Genomic DNA, 21301 nt, shown 5'->3' with positions numbered 1-21301 from the left:
CAGAGGGCTCAAGTGATACTCTTTTCTGTTTTTCTTTTTTTTCCTTTTTTTTTTTTTTTTTTTTTTTTTTTTTTTTTTGAATGAGAGAGCACTAAAGCGGGGGACAGGGGCATAGTTGGGTGGGGGCAGAGAAAGAGTCCCAAGCAGGCTTTACACCCAGCTCGGGGCTCAATCCCGAGACTCTGGGATTATGACCTGAGCCGAAATCAAGAGTCAGAAGCTCCACCAACTGAGCCATCCAGCCGCCTCTCAAGTGACGTTCTTAAAGTAAGTTTGTAATCGACCCAGTTAGTAGACTTGACAACTGATGACTATTTTTAGAATCTGATACTCTTGTGTTGAGAAAGATTCTAAAGTTAATTACACATTGTCTTAGGAGCAGAGTCTGAGATGGGCATTAGGTAATTTTTTTGAGGCAGGCACTTCAGGAAAAACCTGTATAAGAAGGAGTCAAGAAAGGGCGTCTAGGCTGGCTCAGTTGGAGGAGTATGGGATTCTCGATCTCGGGTTGTGAGATTACTTTAAAAAAAAATTTTTTTTAAAGCTTTAAAATTTTTTTAATTAAAAGAAGAAGTGACAAAGAATGGGGAAAAGAAACATGTTAAGCAGGGATAAAGTCTCAAATCCGAGCCCTAGAATGATCACAGGCAAAATGTCCTGGATCACAAGCCACACCACAGAGTGGAACGTACCTTTTGTGCTCCGTGTTAATCATCGATTTGGAGGATGAACGAACTCCGCAGGTTAGGGCCTCTGTTCTCCCTCTTATAAGCGCAGTTTTCCAGAGAAGGGGGCTGCTGTGCGTCTCCAACGCAGCAGCTGGAGGCTGGATTCACCGGCAGGGGAGAGGAGAGCTGGGCAGCACCAAGACATCGACCACCCCCAGGAGAGTCAGCTAGGGTGGATCTGCAAGATCTGCCATTGACCAGGACGGAGAATCAGTGATTAAACAATTTGCCATCCTGGAAACAGGGCTGGGCCTGGAAATCAACCTTCATCATTTGAAATATGATCAGGATCAGGGTGGACAGCTCTGAGCTCTCTGGCCAGGATAGCTATATAATTTGCAGAATCCTGTGCAAAATGAAAGGGCCCCTTTTTAAAAATACATATATAATATAAAATTATATATTAAATTTTATATATGAATTTTATTACATATATATTAATTTAAGGGGGGAGAGAGAGCATTAAGGCAAGCACGTAGTTCTGAGCAAAGAGGCCCTGTGTGGCTGCCCAAAGCTGTCCCCGCTATGAAGCCAGCCTGTCCCCGGCTTGCAGGCTTTGAGACCAAAGAACTGTGGCCTGGGAGCCAGGCCCTGCTGTATACTGAGGTCAGAGTAGGGCATGCGACCAACCTCTGGCTGCCATCTGGACCAGGACTAAGAACATGAGAATTTAAGCTCAAAGAGGGAGTGGGTGAGTGAGCCTGGAAGGAATGTGGGTCTCTCCCAACGCCTCTGGGCTCTTGCCCATCAATCTACCATCTCACTGAATCTGCCTTATGTAGATGCGAGATACACAAAGTCTCAAATAGGAAACATTACAAAGCTCTTAAATGTAAGAGATAAGAGGCCTCTTCCTGCCTAACAGAGAAGGCTGTAGAGTCTTGGTTGAGAAGCATGAAGTGTGAAGGGGACCAGGGCGAGATAAAGCAAGGCAAGAGTTGGGTAGGGAGGGCCTGGAATGCCAGGTGGAGGACCCTCAAGGTGCAGTAGGCGTAGGTACAGCAGGCACCACAGAATTTGGGGTCTGAGTGAGGGACGTAGTAGGAACTTGGAAGCTCGAGGTCGTCTAGGGACTATCTTGGGAGAGCAGCTAGAAAGCGGAGACCAGCGGCGGATGCGACCAATCAGGTGTGGTCAACTTTTCCCAAGGGCTGGGGCAGCGCACGCGTGGTCTCGGGGATGGGCGTGTCCCCTTCTTCGGGATCTGCACGAGAGGCTGCCCGCCGCCCCGCCCCCGCCGAGGCCGCACTCGCCCCGCCCGGAGTGAGGTCCGCCCTGCGAGGGCGCGCGAGGTCACCGCCCTGTGCGCAGCCGCAGAGGATCACTTCCGGGGACGGATCAGCGGAAGTGAGGGCGGTTGAGGCTGGGCGACCCGCTGTGGTAGGAGGGGCCGTGAGGTGAGTGAGTCCCGGAGCTGGAGTCTGAGGTAAGACTAAGTCCAAGTGCCGCTCCGGAGGCGGGAGCGCGGTCTCCCGGCCCGACTGTCCACGCAGCCTAGTGTCGGGTGCTGTGCGGAGCTCGCGGCTCCCGTTCCCGCGCCAGTTCTCGCGGGAGCCCATGTTGTCGGCCTAGCTTGGCTACGGGTGGGAGGACTCAATGCCCGGCGGGGGTAGTTGCTTGCCTGTCACCGTCTTCGATAGCTGAGCTGTAGCTTAGGCTCCTCGGTCGGCCGGGCTACTTCGGTCACCTCGCTTCTTCTGGGACCCGAGGGCAGCGAGAGCTTGGCCGACCTTGGTCCCTTGGGGTCGGGCCCTGGCGGGGGGAGGGGAGGCGTGTCCCGGGCGAGTTCCCCGCAGCGGCTCCCCCGGCGCAGCGCCGGCTGTAGCTCGGCGGGGCCCGCGGCACCGGGGTGACGAGAGCGGGCCCTGCTCTGGAGGAGCCCCGAGTCTCCTACGGGAGAGCGTGTGTGCACGGCCATGACAGCGGTCGTGGGAGCGCGGAGGTGCTAGGAACCAACCAGCGTTGCCAGCGAACCGAGAACACTTGGGACGGGGAGGGGGGCGAAGGCCAAGCCCGTGTTCGAACAAATGTCGAAGTGCCCACTGCGGACGAGGCAGGCACTGTGCTGTGCCTGGGGAAGCCTCTGCCCTTCGGCGGACAGCACCTTACTGTTGTGAAGAACTCCGGGGGAGCGTGGGATGCTGGGGTGGGGGCAGGAAGGGCCTGGCAGGGAAGGGGAGGCGATGCTTGATCTGAGCGCTGCAGAACGGGGAGCTCGGTGAAGGAAGTGCTGGTGTTTCAAGCAGAGGGAACGGTGCCGCGGCGGCCAGCGTGCCCGAAGGGTTCGGGGCGGGGGGGCGTCCGAGGTGTGGCTGTCCGGGGGCCGGGGGGGGGTGGAATTGTAGGCCTTGAAGTTTCGTCTAGTGAGGTTGGGCCCGATCCTGGAGGGCCCTGCAGGCCGTTCTGAGTTTAGATGTGATGCTGCTGGTTATAGCAGGCCGGTAGAGGGGGTTTAAACATAGGAGCAGTGTGCCCTAGAAAGATCTCTCTGGCTGTTGGGCTAGGCCCAACTGAGTCTTTGGAAGTAAGTTCGGAGAGGAAGTGGCTGTAGCACCTAGAATGAGAAGTTTCGTGGAACTGTGGCTGCTCGGACACTCGGCCGAGCCTGGCACAGAGGGACTTTGATAAAGGCTTGACCTGCATAGAGTTGAGCCCATGCAGAAAGTAGCAGGATCTAGACCAGACTTGAAATGCTTTCTTGTGGTGTGACCACCGAGTGACCTTAGTCCCTTTCCTCTCTCCAGCTTCCTTTCCCTACGTGTGTCATAAAGTGAGTGCTAATTCCTCTCCTGCAGGTGACAGAGAAATCCTGCAAGGGAAGTTTCGGTCCATCCTCGGTTTAGAGCCCGCCTGTAGCTCCCCAGAGACTTATCCCCTGAGCATCCCAGCCCTCCCGATTTGACCCGTTTGCCTTCTGTGCTCCTCTTTACACCCCTCCCCCCCTCCTGTCTTGGACCTGTGCTTTTGTTGTTTTTTACCCCCACCTTCCCCCTCTGAACTTGCCTTGAGGCTGCAAGTTTTTCACCCCTACCTTCCTCCTCTGAACTCACTTGGCCTCCTGTTTAGTATACCTTTCTTAAGTAGTGATGTTCAGCCTTTGCTAGAATTATGTATTCAGGTCCTATTTCTCTTCCAGATTGTGAGTTTCCTGAGAGCATGGGTGTGTCTTACTCCTTCCAAAGCCCCTACAGGGCCCGGCACAGGGTGGGTATTGTTAGTGTTTGATGAACAAGGGGATGAGTCTGTTGATTGCATCTGCTCACCATACGGGAGCAGCTGTGAAGAATCCAGTCCAGAGTGACCCCATCCATCTGTGTCTTGTTTTAACAGTTCATCAAGTACTTTAAAATCCCCTGTTTCACTCATTGATCCTTAAGATAATCTAAGTGGCAGCTCTTCTTGTCCTCTTTGCATATGGAAATGAGACTTAAAAACCAGTAGATAGTTAAGCAGGATTAAAAACATTTGGATCTTTTCTCTGTAGCCCAGTAGACTTAGATTGGCAAGAGCTAGCTGTTCATTCTCCATTTGTCTAGTTTACATCTCCTTGCCAGGCCCCAGCAGTGCTAGGCTTGGTGGCACATGCTGGGCTTTTACATCCTTTCTTCAAGATTGAATGCTGGGTTTGGATGGTACCTACAATTTGGCTTTGTAACTACCAAAGGAATTTTTTTTTTTTTTGAGGGAGAGAGAGAATGAATGAGGAAGGGGCAGAGAGGGAGACAGAATCCCAAGCAGGCCTGGCACCATCAGCACAGAGCCCGATGTGGGGCTTGAACTCTCAAACCGTGAGATCATGACCTGAGGCGAAATGAAGAGTCAGATGCTTAACTGACGGAACCACTCAGGCGCCCCACCAAAAGAGTTCTCTTTACACCTTTGCAAGTACAGTAAAACCTTGGATTGTAACTTGATCTGCGAGTGTTCCACAAGACGAGCAAACATTTCTAATGAATTTTAACTTTTTAAACGAGTGATGTCGTGCAATAGGAGTACTGCGTGATGCTGAACATCACAGGATCATTACTGAGCCAATGCTTCTTGAAATTCGCTTTGATATACAAGTGCTTTGGCTTACGAGCATGTTTTCGGAACGAATTATGCTCACAAACCAAGGTTTTACCTCATTGCTTCAGGAAAACCTCAGGGATCAGGAAGGCTCCCAGAGTTAGCCAAGCTCATGCAACAAGTCTGGAACAGAACCTTTAAGGGTCTGGATTTGGAGCCATTGTTGGGTGAGGGCAGTCTCTTGGGCTGTTTTTCTCCCCTGTGAAACATCCAAGAAAACTTGGTGTAAGTCATGGCTCTGCAGGACCTGGTTTTTGTGGGGCTTGTTTCACAGGAAGAGAAATCCGGTGTTTCTTAAGATGGCCTGATATGAAAGAGTCACACCTCCAGCCTCCACGAACCCCCAGAGCTGCCCCGTGGCTGCCTTGTCCTTCAAGTGCAGGAGCCGGTTGAAGTGTCGGGAATGGAAGCCAATGTGGTAAGGGGGGTGGGGGCAGGGCCGTGGTGGGGAAGGGTTGAGCCCTGGGCCTGCTGGAGTTCTTTAGGAAATTCTGAGACTCTCCAGGTAATTCTTCCTTTCCCCTGGAGGCGACCCTTCCACACACCTCCTGCCCTCCCACAGGCAGAACCACCTGTGGTCTTGGAGGCAGTTAAGGAGTGAACGTGTTTCTGCTTTTCTGTGCAGAGGAAAGGGAGGGAAGCCTTCATAATCCCTGCACTCAGCTAATTCCTCACCCCTGCACTGATCCTCCCAGCAGTGACAATGCCTTGGCAGCAGCAGTATTCCCCTAAGTGGCTGCCCGAGGTGAAGGCTAGCAACTGGGGAACCTGCTCCCACTGGTATTAAGACTTGACTACCCCACACTGTACCTGTTCTGAATGGGACTGGGGACTTCAGTCGTTGCTAAAGGAGATGGCGGTAGGATCGAACAGTAGCTAGACCCATCTCTTAGACTCCTTGTCCCTTTCTGCTTTAGACCATCCCAATCTGGCAAAACAAGCCCCATGGGGCTGCTCGAAGTGTAGTGAGAAGAATTGGGACCAACCTGCCCCTGAAGCCATGTCCCCGGGCTTCCTTCGAGGTAAGTGTACTGGAAGGGCCGGGTCATGAGGCTCAGAGACTGTGGGACGATGGTGCTACTTCTGTGCCTCAGGAAACCTCAGGGGTCAGCGGGTGCTACTTCTTGGTGTTGCTAAAGCAGGTTGCTTTCCCAGTCACTTTTCCATTTTGTCAAGAAATACTAAGTACATACAATGGATACCGGTCACTGTGCCTTCCTGATTGCACACAAAATTGCAACCACAACTGTCAGACTTCAATCTGTTCATAAATGAATAATCTTGCATCTTCGGTGCCACCACTGAGTGACTAAGTTTTTATCAGGCTCATACAGTCCAGTGTATCAGAGCAGGCCAAAGGCCCTTGCTGGACTGGATTTCCAGAGTAGCCATGTCTGTGCTCTGAAGAGTTTGCCTGCAACCCTGTCAGGTCCCGTGTGGGCCACGGAGGTCAAACTCTGCTTTTCTTACCAGCCCTAAGACTTGGCCACTTAGTCACCTATTATTATGTTTCCCTAAGGCCATTACTCCTCATCCTTTTCTTTCTGGCCAAGTCCAGGCACTCCTTTGCTAGACTACTTAGGCTTACTTCTGTGTCTTGGGGGCCTTTAGCACCCTCTCTGCGGCAGATACTCCCCTAGGCTGTGTCTCAGACCTGCCTCCCTTCTGCAGTAGAAAGCTAAGTAGCATTTTTAGGCCCAGCTACCTCCCTCTAAGAACGAGCTCCTGGCTAGATGCTTAAGGTGTGTACATTTGGGGAACTGAGGCACAAGTACTTAAACTGCCTACACAGGTGTGACAAATACATGCCTGAAAAGACATGGGTCCAGGTGGAAAAAGAAATGAGGGAGGCGAATTTCTGTATGAGATGCTGAGCTGTGAAATCTGTAGCTCATTTTGGAGTCAGAAGTGGTGTCAGGGGTGGTATTAGAGTCAAGAATGGAGTTGGAAGTGTGTGGTGGGAGTGGCTGTCTTGTGACCCAGATTGTTATCCAGAGCCGCCTAAAGAGCATGGGCAGGGTGTGGTCCTAGCTGCTCGGAGCATCAGAAACAAAGAGGAGCACAACTAGGAAATGGAGGGACTCCGTGGATGTTGCCCCCACCCCCGCCACTTGGTTATAACCTCTTCAGTCCTTTGGCCAGATTCTTCTTGGCAGGGACTGTCAAGGGCACAGGGGCATGGCAGGAGCACTAGTAGTAATACTAACATTTACTGAGCTCATGCTGTATGCCAGGCACTGTGCTCAGTACTCTGTGTGTGGTAATGCATTTCATTGTTGGTAGTGGAGCAGCACTCTGGAAAGGAAAACACAGACTTCCCCTAAGTGGCCCATCTTTTTTTTTTTTTTTCTTCTTTATAGTTTACTGTCAAGTTGGTTTCCATACAACATCCAGTGCTTATCCCCACAAGTGCCCTCCTCCATGCCCATCACCCCCCTTCCCCTCTCCCATCAGCTCTCAGTGTGTTCTCAGTATTCAAGAGTCTCTCTTGAAGGTTTGCCTCCTTCCCTCTCTCCAACTATTTTTCCCCCTTTTCCTCCCCCATAGTCCTCTGTTAAGTTTTTCCTGTTACACTTATAAGTGAAAACATGGTATTTGTCCCTCTCGGCCTTATTTCACTTAGCATGACACCCTCGATTTCCATTCACATTGCTACAAACGGCCAGATTTCATTCTTTCTCTTTGTCATGTAGTAGTCCATTGTATATATAAACCACATTTTCTTGATCCATTCATCAGTTGAGGGACATTTAGGCTCTTTCCATGATTTGGCTATTTTTCAAAGTGCTGCTATGAACATTGGGGTACAAGTGCCCCTGTGCATCAGCACTCCTGCATCCCTTGGGTAAATCCCTAGCAGTGCTATTGTTGGGTCATAGGGGAGTTCTACTGTTAATTTTTTGAGGAACCTCCATACTGTTTTCCAGTGTGGCTGTACCCGTTTACAGTCCCACCAACAGTGTAAGAGAGTGCCCGTTTCTCCACATCCTCGCCAGCATCTATAGTCTCCTGATTTGTTCATTTTAGCCACTCTGACCAAGGTGAGGTGGTATTTCAGTGTGGTTTTGATTTGTATTTCCCTGATGATGAGTGACGCTGAGCATCGTTTCATGTGCCTTTTGGCCATCTGGATGTCCTCTTTGGAGAAGTGTCTGTTCATGTCTTCTGCCCATTTCTTCACTGGATTATTTGGTTTTTCGCATTCTGTTGGTTGCCTATTAGTTTTATATATTGTTTTCTTTGCCGTGCAGAAGCTTTTTATCTTGATGAGGTCCCAATAGTTCATGTTTGCTCTTGATTCCCTTGCCTTTTGGACATGTTGAGTAGGAAATTGCTGCAGTTGAGGTCAAGGAGGCTATTTCCTACTTCCTCCTCTACGGTTTTGATGGTTTCCTGTCTCACATTCAGATCCTTCATCCATTTTGAGTTCATTTTTTGTGTATGGTGTAAGAATGTGGTCTAGTTTCATTCTTCTGCGTGTTGCTGTCCAGTTCTCCCAGCACCATCTGTTAAAGAGGCAGTCTTTTTTCCATTGGATACTCTTTCCTGCTTTGTCAAAGATTAATTGGCCATACATTTGTGGTTTCAGTTCTGGATTCTCTGTTCTATTCCATTGGTCTTTGTGTCTGTTTTTGTGCCAATACCATACTGTCCTGATGATTACAGCTTTGTAGTAGAGGCTAAAGTCTTAGATTGTGATGCCTCTCGTTTTGTTTTTCTTCTTCAGTATTACTTGGCTACTCGGGGACTTTTGTGGTTCCATATAAATTTTAAGGTAGTATGTTCTAGCTTTGAGAAGAATGCTGGTGCAGTTTTGATTGGGGTTGCGTTGAATGTGTAGATTGCTTTGGGTAGTAATGGCATTTTAATAATGTTTATTCTTCCGATCCATGAGCATGAGATGTTTTTCCATTTCTTTGTGTCTTCTTCAGTTTCCTTCATAAGTTTTCTATAGTTTTCATCATACAGACCTTTTACATCTTCGGTTAGGTTCATTCCTAGGTATCTTATGGGGTTTTCTGCAATTGTAAATGGGATCAGTTTCTTGATTCTCTTTCTGTTGCTTCATTATTGGTGTATAAAAATGCAACCGATTTCTGCACATTGATTTTGTAACCCTGCGACTTTGCTGAATTCATGGATCAGTTCTAGTAGGCTTTTAGGTTTTCCATGTAGAGTATCATGCCATCTGTGATGTGAAAGTTTGACTTCATCTTTGTAAGTGACCCATCTTAAAGGTAACTTCTGGGTCGGTGGAAGTCCTTTTCTGTGTAACCTTGGAGCATCACATCACTCCTGTGAGACCCAGGTTCCCTACATAAAAGCTATAGCTATCAATTCCTGATCCACCTACCAGTTTGTAGTGTAGCAGAAACGTCTGAATTTAACTCATGGGTATAGATGGATTTTTGAGAAATTATTCCTGGATTTGGTTGTAAATAGTATTTAAGGGACTCCTGCTGATTTTTTTAATTTACCCATACAAAAAATTATGGAAAATAAAAAAGAAAGGAAAAATAAATGAAATCTATTAACATAATCCTAACATAAAATAACTATTGTTTTGTTGTAGTCTGTTCCATCTTTTTATAGATTTTTTTTTTTTTTTTTTTTTTTTTTACTTTATCATAGCATGAGAATCCTCCTAATTTTTCATTTGGGTCACCAAGCCTTATCTGTTCCCTGGTGGTTGTTCGTTTGGGTTGAGGGGATATTTTAGGGAATCCTCTTATTCATTTGGTATAATCATGTCTTGTTATTTAAATCTAAATATTCAAATTATCAAGTTTGCTTAAAACAATGTTGCTATAACAGTATAGATCCTGATTAGCCTCAGAGGTCTCGTACTTCCTGTTGATAACAAGAACAAGACTGTTGATGTCCTTGCACCTGTATTCTCACAGCCAGAGAGCAAGATGCTCTTTGTGGCCATTTGTATTAAAAGGTAACTCTGGCCAGTCCCACTGAAGACTCCTTTGCTCTAACCAGGGGCAGCAAATGCTTTCTTTAAAAGACCATATAGTAAATATTTCAGTGTGTGGTCCATAACCACTGTTACAACTCACTTTTGTAGTTAGTTGCAGCTTAAAAGATGAATGGGTGTGAACCTTTCCCAATAAAACTTTATATGTAAAAAACAGATCCCAGGGTGCCTGGGTGGCTCGGTCAGTTAAGCATCTGACTCTTGGTTTCTGCTCAGGTCATTTCATGGTTTGAGAGTTTGAGCCGCTCATCGGGCTCTGTGTTGGCGGCACGGAGCCTGCTTGGGATTCTCTGCCTCCCTCTCCGTCTTTTATATAAAAAAAAAAAAAGTCCCAATCCTTCCCTAGGCTGCCATGTTTTGTTGAAAGATAGAACACCCTCATAACTAGTTTCTTCGCTCTCTTATGCATGTTCCACACAGCGGCCAGAGTAATCTTTTAAAATCTGAATCTTAAGTAAAATCCTCCAGTGGCTTATTAGTGGTCTTAGAATCAAAGTTTCTAATTTGCTTTCCAGCCTCTTGCAAACAACCCTCCACCTGACTCTGTCCAGCTGTGCTGAACTATTTGTAATCCCACAAACTCCATTCTGACCTTTTATTCAAACTGTTTCCAACCGGGAACTGTCTTCTCTCCTTTAGGAGGCTGCCCTGGCACTCAGGGCTGAATTTTACAGTCTTTGTTAGCCTCCTCGTGATGTCAGCAAATGTTTTTTGATGACTTTTGCTTCCCCGTAGACCCTGCCCAACATCTCTGACCTGTGTCTGAGGGATGTACCCCCAGTCCCTACTCTGGCTGACATCGCCTGGATTGCTGCCGATGAAGAGGAGACATATGCCCGGGTCAGGTAGCTGAGGCAGTAGCTGCTCTGCTGGGGAACAGGGAGGGAGCCTCTGGCCAGAGGAGGCAGCAGGCAGAGCGCTCCAGGAATGAAAGCCGTGGGCTCTGAGTGGGAGCAGACCTGGCTGTGTTACTCTTGTAGCAATGAGTGAGGGAATTTTAGAAGGGGCGCAATGGCTGGCTGTCTCTGACATACTTGTCTTTCCCTGGTCCAGGAGTGACACACGGCCCCTGAGGCACACCTGGAAGCCCAGCCCTCTGATTGTCATGCAGCGCAATGCCTCGGTGCCCAACCTGCGTGGGTCTGAGGAACGGCTCCTGGCCTTGAAGAAGCCAGCCCTGCCAGCCCTAAGCCGTACCACAGAGCTGCAGGATGAGCTGAGCCACCTGCGCAGCCAGATTGCTAAGATAGTAGCAGCCGACGCAGGTAGGAGCCACTGAGTCAGGGTCAGAATACAGCAGGCTGTTCCTTTTACCCTAGCTTTTGGTACAGGATAAGGGTAGGAAAATGATGGTCCATGATTCAGGGGGACATAGGCCCAAAGCCCTGGGGCTGTTCTGAGGCCTGGCTGGCCCCTAGTACTCCTCGGATGGTTTCCATTGGCCATTCTGTGCTGACTGGTTAGGAACAAATCTTTAATTGTGACCTCAGGCAGAATCCCTCCCTTGGCCATGAAAACCAATACTCTGTTCCAAGTGTCTCTAAGATCACATATTCCATGAGCTATCTAGGAGCTTTCATTTTCAATGAGAAATAAGCATTCCTCACCAGTAAGAGAGATATCCCCTTTAAGTACTTATGTTCCCTTTCCTTGTTCTACCAGAGACTCCCTCTCCATCCCTCCATCTGTCTGTAAGGCAGAACCACTGGCAATAGACCGGAGGCTGTCCTGACCTAGTGTATGAAACATCAGCATGTGGATCTCGCCCAAGTTGCCCAGGGTTTATCCTCCTGTTCCTTCCATCCTCACTTTTCTGGTCCTTGTTGACTTAAGGTTTGGGAGCTGTGACTTTATCTGTTGGTACAACACATATGGTCGTTGTAGAGAGGAATTATACTTGAACTTTTCATTTATACGTTGGCTACGTTACTGTCATCCAAGAGATGCTGAAGTAGGTGATGAAAAATGAAACTTAAATATTTTGTTTTGGAAATTCTCTCCATTAAGATTTGAGAAACTAGGAAGACTATCACCATTCTGTTTTTGCTACTTCTTCCAGTCACTCAGAAGCAAAGCCCAGTTACAGAAAGGACAAATTCTGACCTTGGTTCTGTTACTGCTGTTTTGGTTGAAATAGGGCTGTCCCTCCATAGCCCACTGCAGAATGGAGATTTTAGGTGCCTAAGCCTTTAGGGGTGGGTTTTTCCACCCTCCCAGAACACTGGAAGAGCTCAGGGTTCTGCATCTTCTTTAGATCCTGAGAGAGGAGGGTAGTGGAGGAATTTTCCACTGGCTTACATGTACTATCCTGGACTCTCCCAGAATGTCATGGTGTCAACCCAGGAAATGAGTGTTTTTGGTAGGCAGTGTTTGTGGGGAGAAGATATTACTGCTGTGTTCTAGCCCCAATGTCCATCCATGCCTTTGTTTTCTCTTTCAGCTTCGGCTTCATTAACGCCAGATTTCTTATCTCCAGGAAGTTCAAATGTTTCTTCTCCCTTACCTTGTTTTGGATCCTCATTCCACTCTACAACTTCCTTTGTCATTAGTGACATCACCGAGGAGACCGAGGTAGAGGTCCCTGAGCTTCCGTCAGTTCCCCTGCTTTGTTCTGCCAGCCCTGAATGTTGCAAACCAGAACACAAGGCTACCTGCAGCTCATCTGAGGAGGATGACTGTGTCTCTCTGTCCAAGGCCAGCAGCTTTGCAGATATGATGGGGATCCTGAAGGACTTCCACCGCATGAAGCAGAGCCAAGACCTGTGAGTATTTGATAAGGAGCTCTGGTGATGTATTTACTGTTTAAGTCATCTGTGGCCAGTGGTCTAGTAGAAACTTAGTAAATCCTCAGTAGTGGCTCTAATTTACTCCATTCACACTAGCTTGCTGGCTTAATAACACCCCAGGCTCCGGATTGAGCACAGAGCAACATATCACACTTGGTTGGGTGATCTAACTCAATCATTAATAGAGATTTATGTAATCCAACTTCTGTCCCCCAGAGGGGCTTCACCACTTTAGTTCTTGCTGGTGACAAATGTCTCCATGCACCACCCTTTAAAATGGGTTGCATAATAATATCTCAAACTGGTAGACTTTTTTTGATGGAAAATTTCATAAAGTTAGGGTTTCTGCTTTAAAATATGGTGGTCCCCTAGGGGCACCTAGGTGACTGAGTTGGTTACGTGCCTAATTTTTTATTTTGGCTCATAATCTCAGTCATGGGCTTGAGCCCTACATTGGGCTCTGTGCTGACAGCATGGAGCCTGCTTGAGATTTTTTCTCTGCCCCTTCCCCACTCATGCTGTCTTTCTCAAAATACACCTTAAAAATCTACATATACAGTGGTCCCTTCCTATATAAACCAACTCTGAATGAGGTATTTGAAACTCTGAAATTGGCAGCCCATCAGAATTTGTTAAAAATACACCTTAAACTTACTAAAGCAGAACCCCCAAGGAGTGGATCCCTAGGTGTTTAAGGTGGGGGTGGGAAGGAGTTTAGGAAATACCTACCTTCAGAAATTCACCACCTTGCAGTGTTTTTCCAAGTGTAGTCTGAGCCTCTTTCATGGGATGCACCACAGGAGCTTGTTCACATGCAGACTCCTGAGCACCGAAGTTCAACATCCAGACCCCAAAGGCTAGAGTGTGCAGCTGTTTGTAAATGCAGACTAAAAAGCTCCTTCAGGGACTGGGACATGAGGTCTTTCTCCTCAGTTGAAGTTCTTGTTGAAAGGACGGCTACTCACCTTGGTACCTCTGGCCCCTCAAGTGTACCCCCATCTGGAGTCGATTCTGTTACCATGGCTCCCTTATGATGTGAATATTTTACTATGAATTCTAGATCTCTTATAAAAACCTCAGGGAAGGGGCACTTACTTGGGTGGCAGCTCAGTCAGTTAAGTGTCTAACTTCGGTCCAAGTCATGATCTCATCAGGCTTTGCACTATCAGCTTCAGATCCTCCATCTCCCTCTCTCTCAAATATAAATAAACATAAAAAAAAAAAACTCAGCGATAAGAAACATAGGTAAAAAGAGTTCAAAATAATGGTCATAAAGATGCCAAACTGGGAAGAAGATAGGGAGAAGGATGAACACAATAACTAAACTGAAAAATAACACTAGAGGGGTTCACCAGCAGACTAGGTAAGTGAACTCAGAGAAAAAGCACTAGAATTTCCCCGATCAGAGCAGCAAGTAGAAAAAGAAATGGAAAAAGAATAAGATAGATTAAGGAACTTAAAGGAACATCATCATGGACTAACATTCTCATTGTAGGGCTAGCAGAAGAAGAGAAAGACGACTCTTATTTGAAAAAAGAATGTCTCCTTCCCCACAGTAGGGGCGTTTTAAGCCAGACTCTAGATCCAGGAGGCTCAGAGAGTTCCAAATAAGATGAACTCAAAGAGACCCTAAAAGCAGAAAGAAAAAAAAAATAACTTGTTATATAAAAAGGAACCCCTGTAAGACTATCAGTACATTTATCTTCCAGCACTTTGCAGGTCAGAAGGCAATGAAAATGTATTCAAAATGTCCAAAGAAAAATTCCAGCCAAGCAAAGCTACCATTCAGGATTAATTTTCCAGACAAACCAAAGGAGTTTATCACCACTAAATCGGCCTTACAAGAAATGCTAAAATGACTTCTTTAAGCTGAAAAAAGCACTAATCAGAAAGAGGAACACACATAAAAAGAGCAGATCTCACTGGAAAGATAAATGTAATAAAAATAGTGTATCTCATATATTTTACTTTTGTGTTTTTAACCTTAATAAAAGACAAAAGTAAAACATTATAACTGATTACAATAGTTAAGGGATACACAAGATAAAAAGATATAACGTGACATCAAAAGCGGGGTGGGGGAGTAAAAATGTTGAGCTTTAGAATGCGATCAAACTTAAGTTGGCAACTATTTTATCAATTTAAAATAGACTCTTATGGTTAGGAGTTCTACTTAAGGTTAATCTTAACTACAAAACAAAAACCTACAGTAAATATACACTAGATAAAAAAGGAATATAAGCATACCACTAGAGAGTATCATTAAACCACAAAGGAAGAGAGCAAGAGAAGGTACAGAGAAGAACTACAGAAACAGCCAGAAAACAATAAAATGGCAAGTACATACTTATCAATACGTTTTTAAAAAATGTTTGAGAGAGAAAGAGAGGCAGTGCAAACAGGGGAAGGGCAGAGAGGAGGGGGCACAGAATCTGAAGCAGGCTCCAAGCTGTCAGCACAGAGCCCGACATGGGGCTCAAACTCACGAACCAGGAGATCATGACCTGAACCAAAGTTGGATGCTTAACAGAGCCACTCAAGCACCCCAATAATTATACTTTAAATGCAAATAGAATATGCCAATCAAAAAACACTGGCTAAATGGGGCAGCTGGCTGGCTCGGAAGTGCATGCAACTCTTGATCTTGGGGTCATGAGGTTGAGCCCCATGCTGGGTGTAGATATTAAATGAATGAATGAATAAATAAAAACTTAATGTGAGAGAGAGAGGGAGACAGAGGGTCTGAAGCGGGCTCTGTGCTGACAGCAGAGAGCCCGATTTGAGGCTCGAACACATAAACCATGAGATCATGCCCTGAAGTTGGACACTTAACTGAGCCACCCAGGTGCCCCAAAAAGGACTAAAATCTTAAAAAAAAAAAAAAAAAAAAAAAGTAAGCGCTGCCTACAAGAGACCCTTAGATATAAGAACACACACAGATGAAAAGTGAATGGATAGAAAAGGATATTCCATACAAATGGAAACCAAAAGAAAGCTAGGGTAGCTATAACTTAGAAAAAAATCAACTTCAAAACAAAGATTGTAGTAAGAAACAACAAGGGTTAAATAATGATAAAGGGGTCAGTCCAACGGGATAGAATATTTGTAAGTATTTATTAACCCAATATAAGAGTATCTCTATATATTAAGCAGATGTTAACAAAGGTGAAGGGAGACAGCCATATAGTAATAGCAGGGGGTGTTAATACCCCAGTTGCATCGATGGGTAGATCATCCAGACAGAAAATAAGAAAACATCAGGCTTATATGATGTTAGACCAGACAGACTTAACAGATACAGAACACACCACCCAAAAGCAACAGAAAGTACAGGGTAGATCATATGGTAGGCCACAAAACAAATCTTAAGAGGACTGAAATACTATCAAGCATCTTTTTCAACTACAGTGATGATAAACTAGAAATCAGTGGCAGCTTTCTGCCCATGGGTTCTCTTCCCGTGCTTTAATAAAATCACCTTTTTTGCACACACAAAAAAAAACACCTAGAAATCAGTTACACAAAGAAAACTAGAGAAATTCACAAATATGTGGAGATTAAACATCTACTGAACTTGGGAATCAAAGTGGAAACCAAAAGAGAAATTTAAAAAATACCTCGACACAAACAGAATGGAAATATACCAAAATTTATGGGATACAGCAAAAGCAATTCTAACGAAGTTCACAGCAATTAAGTGCCTATCTCAAAAAACAAAACTCTCAAATAACTTTATACCTTAAGGAACCAGGAAAAGGAGCAAATGAAACCCAAAGTTAGTAGAAGGAAGGAAATAAAGATTAGAGTAGAAATAAGTGGAAGAGACTAAAAACCAAGAGAAAAGGTGAAAGAGGTTGTTCTTTGAAAAAGATAAAATTGACAAACCTCTAGCTAGAATCACCAAAAGAAGAGGACTCAAAATCAGAAGTAGAAGAGATTACAACTAATACCACCAATATACAAAGGATAAGAGACTATTATGAAATATGTCAACAAATGGACAACCTAGAAGAAATGGATAAATTCCTAGAAACATACAATCTACCAAGACTGAATCATGAAGAAATAGAAAATCTGAAAAGATTGACCACTAGTAAGGAGATTAAACCAGTAATCAAAAACCTCCCAATGAACAAAAATCCAAGACCAGATGACTTCACTGGGTGAATTCTACCAAACATTCAAAGACGATCAATTCTCAAACTCTTCCAAAAAACATGAGGGAACGCTTTCAAACTCATTTTACAAGGCCGGCATTATCCTCACACCAAAACCTTACAAGGACACCAGAAGAAAATAAAACTATAGGCCAATATTCCTGGTGAACATAGATGCAAAAACCCTCCACAAAATATTAGCAAACCAAATTCAACAATACCTTAAAAGGATCATACACCATGATCAAGTGGGGTTTATTCAAGAGATTCAATCAAGGATAGTCCAATATCTGCACTCAATGTGATATACCACTTTAAGAAAACAAAGGATAAAAGTCCTATGTTCATCTCACTAGATGCAGAAAAACCATTCAACAAAATTCAACATCCAGTTGTGATAAAAACCCAACAAAGCAGGTATAGAAGGAACATACCTCAACATTTAAATAAAGGCCAGAAATGACAAGCCCACGGCTAACATCATACTGAACAGTAAGAGCTAAAAGCTTTTCCTCTATTATGAGAACAAGAAGATGCCCACTCACCACTTTGTCCTCGCCAGAGTAATTAGTGAGAAAAAGAAAATGTATCCAAACTGGAAAGGAAAAAGTAAAACTGTCACTATTTGCAGGTAATACACAGAATACCTTCAAGACTCAAAAATATGGTTAGAAAATATGAATTCAGTAATGCTGTAGGATACAAAATCAGTAAGTAAAAATCTATTTCTATACACTAATAACATACTGTCAGAAAAAGTTTTTTAAAAATCAGAGCCTCTTACAATTGTATCAAAAGAATAGAATACCTAGGGTTAAATTTAACCAAGGAGATGAAAGGTAGATACTGAAAACTACAAAACATCAAGGAAAGAAATTAAAGAAGACACAGATCGATATTGGGAGAATTAATATTGTTAAAATACCCATGCTACCCAAAGCAATCTACAGATTCAATGCAATTGCTATCAAAACTCCACTGGAATTCTTCATAGAACTAGAACAAAGAATCCTTAAATTTGATTTGGAAACCCAAATAGCCAAAGCAGTCTTAAGAAAGAAGCTGAAGGCATCACACTCCCTGATTTCAAACTCTTTTACAAAGCTATAGTAATTAAAACAATATGGTATTGCCATAAAAACAAACAGATCAATGGAGAACAGAGCCCATAAATAAACTTGCGTATGGTCAGTTTACAACAAAGGAGCCAGAAACATACAGTAGGGAAAAGACATAGTATCTTTCATAAATGGTGTGGGAAAACTGGATAGCCACATATAAACGAATGAAACTCAACCACTACCTTAATACCATATGCAAAAATTAACTCAAAACATATTAAAGACTTAAATGTGAGAACTGAAACCATAAAACTGGAAGAAAACACAGACATGTGGACATAGGACATAGGTTATGGCAATGGCCTTTTCAATTGGACACCAAAATAAAAATAAACAAAATGAGACTATCGATAAACCTTCTGTACAACAAAGGAAACCATCCGCAAAATGAAAGGGCAGACTGTTGAATGTGAGAAAGTATTTGCAAATCATATTCCCAGTAAGGATTAATATCCAAAATATATGAAGAACTTCTACAACTCAATGACAAAAAACAAAAAGACCAAAAACCTTGTCTGATTAAAAAATGGGCACAGGGGTTGCCTGGCTGACTCAGTTGGTGGGTTGTGACCTCAAGCCCCAGGTTGGGTTTAGAAATTACTTACTTTACTGAATGAGTGAATGACACAGGACTTAGACATTTTTCAAAGAAAGCTACAAATGACCAATAGGCACATGAAAAGATGCTCAACATCATGAACCCTCAGGGAAATCCAAATCAAAACCACAATTTACTTCATATCTGTTAGAATGGCCATTATCAAAAACAGTAAGTGTTGGTAAGGATGTGGAGAAAAGGGAACCCTTATGACCAGGTAGGAATATAAATTGGTATATGCACTATGGAAAACAGTATGGAGGTTCCTCAAAAAATTAAATAGAACTACCGTATGATCCAGCAGTACTACTTCTGGTATTAACAGAAAACAAAAACACTTAACTGAAGAAGATCTGTGCACCCCCATATTCACTGCAGCATTATTTACAATAGCCAAGATAGGGAACCAGCCTAAGTGGATGAGTGGATAAAGGAACTGTGGTAGAGATACACAATGGAATATTATTCAGCCATTAAAAAAGAATGAAACGTTGCCATATCCAACAATATGATGTCTCAGGGTCATTATGCTAAGTGAAACAAGCCAAACAGAGAAAGAAGAATACTGTATGATAGCTTATATGTGAGTCTAAATTTAAAAAACAAAAAACAGGCCTATAGATACAAAGACTGGTGCCTGACAGAGACTAGAGTGGAGATGGGAGAAATAGGTGAAAGATGTCAAAAGGTGAAAAAATTGACTAAACACTAAAAACTTTTAATTAAAAAAGATTGCAGGGTGCCTGGGCAGCTCAGTCAGTTGAGGCTCTGACTCTTGATTTCAGCTCAGGTCTTGATCCCAGAGCCAGGGGATCGAGCCCTGCATCAAGGTCCGTGCTGAGCATGGAGTCTGCTTAAGATTCTCTCTCTCCCCTGCACACATGCACTCTCAATAAACTTAAAAAGATAGTACCTATAGGAGACAATGTATTAAATATGCTTAGAAATTTGTTAAGAGCGTGGGTCTCTTGTTAAGTGTTCTTTCCAATTAAAAAAAAAAAATCTACAAGCCCCCCTGATGGACAGACAGGGTAGTAGGAGATCCTCAGCACAGCTTTTCCATAGAACTAATAAAGGTCAGAAGAGCCAAGAGCCCAGAGCCCCTTCCCCTACAGAAAGCTAAGAAAAGCACCAAAAGGTGGGAACAGAAGCTTAGTGACCATAGACCAGCTCTGCCAGGTTGATAGTCCTTTACTTTGCCCATATTCTATAGCCATTTCAGGAAATAGTAAAGCATTCTAGTTAAGAAACCAGCTAGCTTGGTTTTGGACTCTGGATTTGCTACTTACTGTGTATCTAGTGACTGGGCAAACTATAATCCTCTGTGCTTCAGTTTCCACATCTGAAAAAAAGGATTATAATAGCACCAACTTTGTGAGATGGTTTTGAGGACTGAGTGAGATACTGTATTCCAAGACAGCAGACGCTGCCTGAGACAGAGCACGTACTCACTGTAAGTTATGACCTTGTCTGCAGGCACCGGAACTTACTAAAGGAGGAAGACCCTGCCGTCCTGATCTCCGAGGTCCTGAGGAGGAAGTTTGCTCTGAAGGAGGAAGATATTAGTAGAAAAGGAAACTGACAGAACTCAGCTCTGCAAATTCAGTCTCATGCTCCTGGAATTCCTTCAGTAGCTGCCTTCCTCACCACAGACCTTTCTGCCTCAGTTAGAAATACTTTTGCAGAGGTCTTGCGGAAAGCTAGAGCTCAGACTGAAAGCGAAAAGCTGGATTATGCTTCCTTTGCTTCAAACCTTAGCAGAAGCTAAGGAGTGGTTTGCACTGACACTTGTTCCAGTAAATGTATAGGTTGGAATGTCTCCGTCTAAAGGAGGAGATAGAAGTTTGGCTTTTCCTGCCTCCGTGTGAAAATCACTTCTAAATGAATGGCTTACTTCACTGCATTAGACCCCATAACTGGTCTCACCGGACACTTTGTGCCCAGCTATCACTCTCCGCGGATTCCTTGCAGCAGAGCAGGGCTGAGGGGAGGGGGGCTGGTTTGTACGTGTTGACAGGGCAAGGAAAACCTTATGCTGCTCCATCGTAAACGGACACCAGTGCCCAGCAATCACCCTCTTCCCCCTTCCCCAGTCCAGCACCTAGATACAGGTCACACCTCTGGACCAGCTGACACTTGGGCTGCTGCTGGGAGGCCTGGGCTGCTTTTTTCTTACATATATTTTTTAATACTCTACAACGAGATCTACCCTCCCAGGGCCTGGGCCCTCATGGGTTCCACTGATTGGAAAGGTTTTCTCTTCCATGGACTTTAGTTTAAGCCCAGTAGGAAGGAGAAATGGGGAGGATAAAAGAGTACCATCCTTCTTCCAGGCCCTTGATTGCCCCTTTGCATTGGGCCAAGGTTTGTACCTTCCACACCATGCATGACTCAGACGCCCTCAGGTCCCTCTCTCTGTGGTATGTGTCCTGTGTTTGGGTTGAAGCACTGCCTGACATTAAATGAAGGATATGGAGAGATACTGCATCTGCTGTTTGTCTGAGTTGGGACCACGTTGTATCCCCCATGGGTATAGGATTCCTGTTCATTTTAAGGTATGTGAACTTTCACAAAAAGAGGCTTCCCCTCTTTTCTTATGAAGTCCTGCCTATAAAAGAAAACTTCTGTAGGGAGCCTCTCTTGCCCTTCTGTAGGGATTTTACCCAAACTCTTAAAAGTAGTTCCATCTTACGGCTTGCACACTTGCCCTCTAGAGGCGGTTTAAGCCTCTTACGACAGCCAGCCTGTGGGTAACGTCTCGGCTAGAACAGAGGGGTTCGGGTGGGACCCGGCAGTGACAGAGCATATGCTATTAAAAAGTTGTTTTCCTAGAAATAAAATGGTAATGTTTTAATTACC

The 21301-nt window shown here is 44.7% G+C and overlaps 1 protein-coding gene across 6 annotated transcripts; it reads left to right on the top strand.

Moving 5' to 3' along the window:
* Positions 1-2044: 2044 nt before the first annotated feature.
* MTFR1L (mitochondrial fission regulator 1 like) lies at positions 2045-21299 on the top strand. Of its 6 annotated transcripts, none has more exons than XM_029950075.1 (8): positions 2055-2154; positions 3865-3932; positions 5071-5214; positions 5714-5818; positions 10516-10625; positions 10834-11045; positions 12221-12542; positions 19919-21299. In XM_029950075.1, the coding sequence occupies exons 3-8, from the start codon at positions 5200-5202 to the stop codon at positions 20022-20024; spliced, it is 870 nt and encodes a 289-aa protein (XP_029805935.1). In that variant the 5' UTR covers positions 2055-2154; positions 3865-3932; positions 5071-5199; the 3' UTR covers positions 20025-21299. The 6 variants fall into 6 exon arrangements, with proteins under 6 accessions (XP_029805937.1, XP_029805935.1, XP_029805934.1 ...); XM_029950076.1 differs by having other exon boundaries at positions 2107-2125; XM_029950077.1 differs by lacking the exon at positions 3865-3932 and having other exon boundaries at positions 2045-2125.
* The last annotated feature ends 2 nt before the right edge of the window (positions 21300-21301 follow it).

The sequence above is a fragment of the Suricata suricatta genome, chromosome 8 (genome assembly GCF_006229205.1).
Source record: "Suricata suricatta isolate VVHF042 chromosome 8, meerkat_22Aug2017_6uvM2_HiC, whole genome shotgun sequence".
In the NCBI taxonomy this organism is placed as follows: domain Eukaryota; kingdom Metazoa; phylum Chordata; class Mammalia; order Carnivora; family Herpestidae; genus Suricata; species Suricata suricatta.
This window is presented reverse-complemented; position numbering and strand designations above follow the sequence as displayed.

Bases quoted from the DNA above. Each gene is read 5' to 3' on its own strand.
- MTFR1L (XM_029950077.1), top strand. The intron at 10,626-10,833 runs GTAGCTGAGGCA...TCCCTGGTCCAG, and splicing joins GAGACATATGCCCGGGTCAG to GAGTGACACACGGCCCCTGA. The intron at 12,543-19,918 runs GTGAGTATTTGA...CCTTGTCTGCAG, and splicing joins ATGAAGCAGAGCCAAGACCT to GCACCGGAACTTACTAAAGG.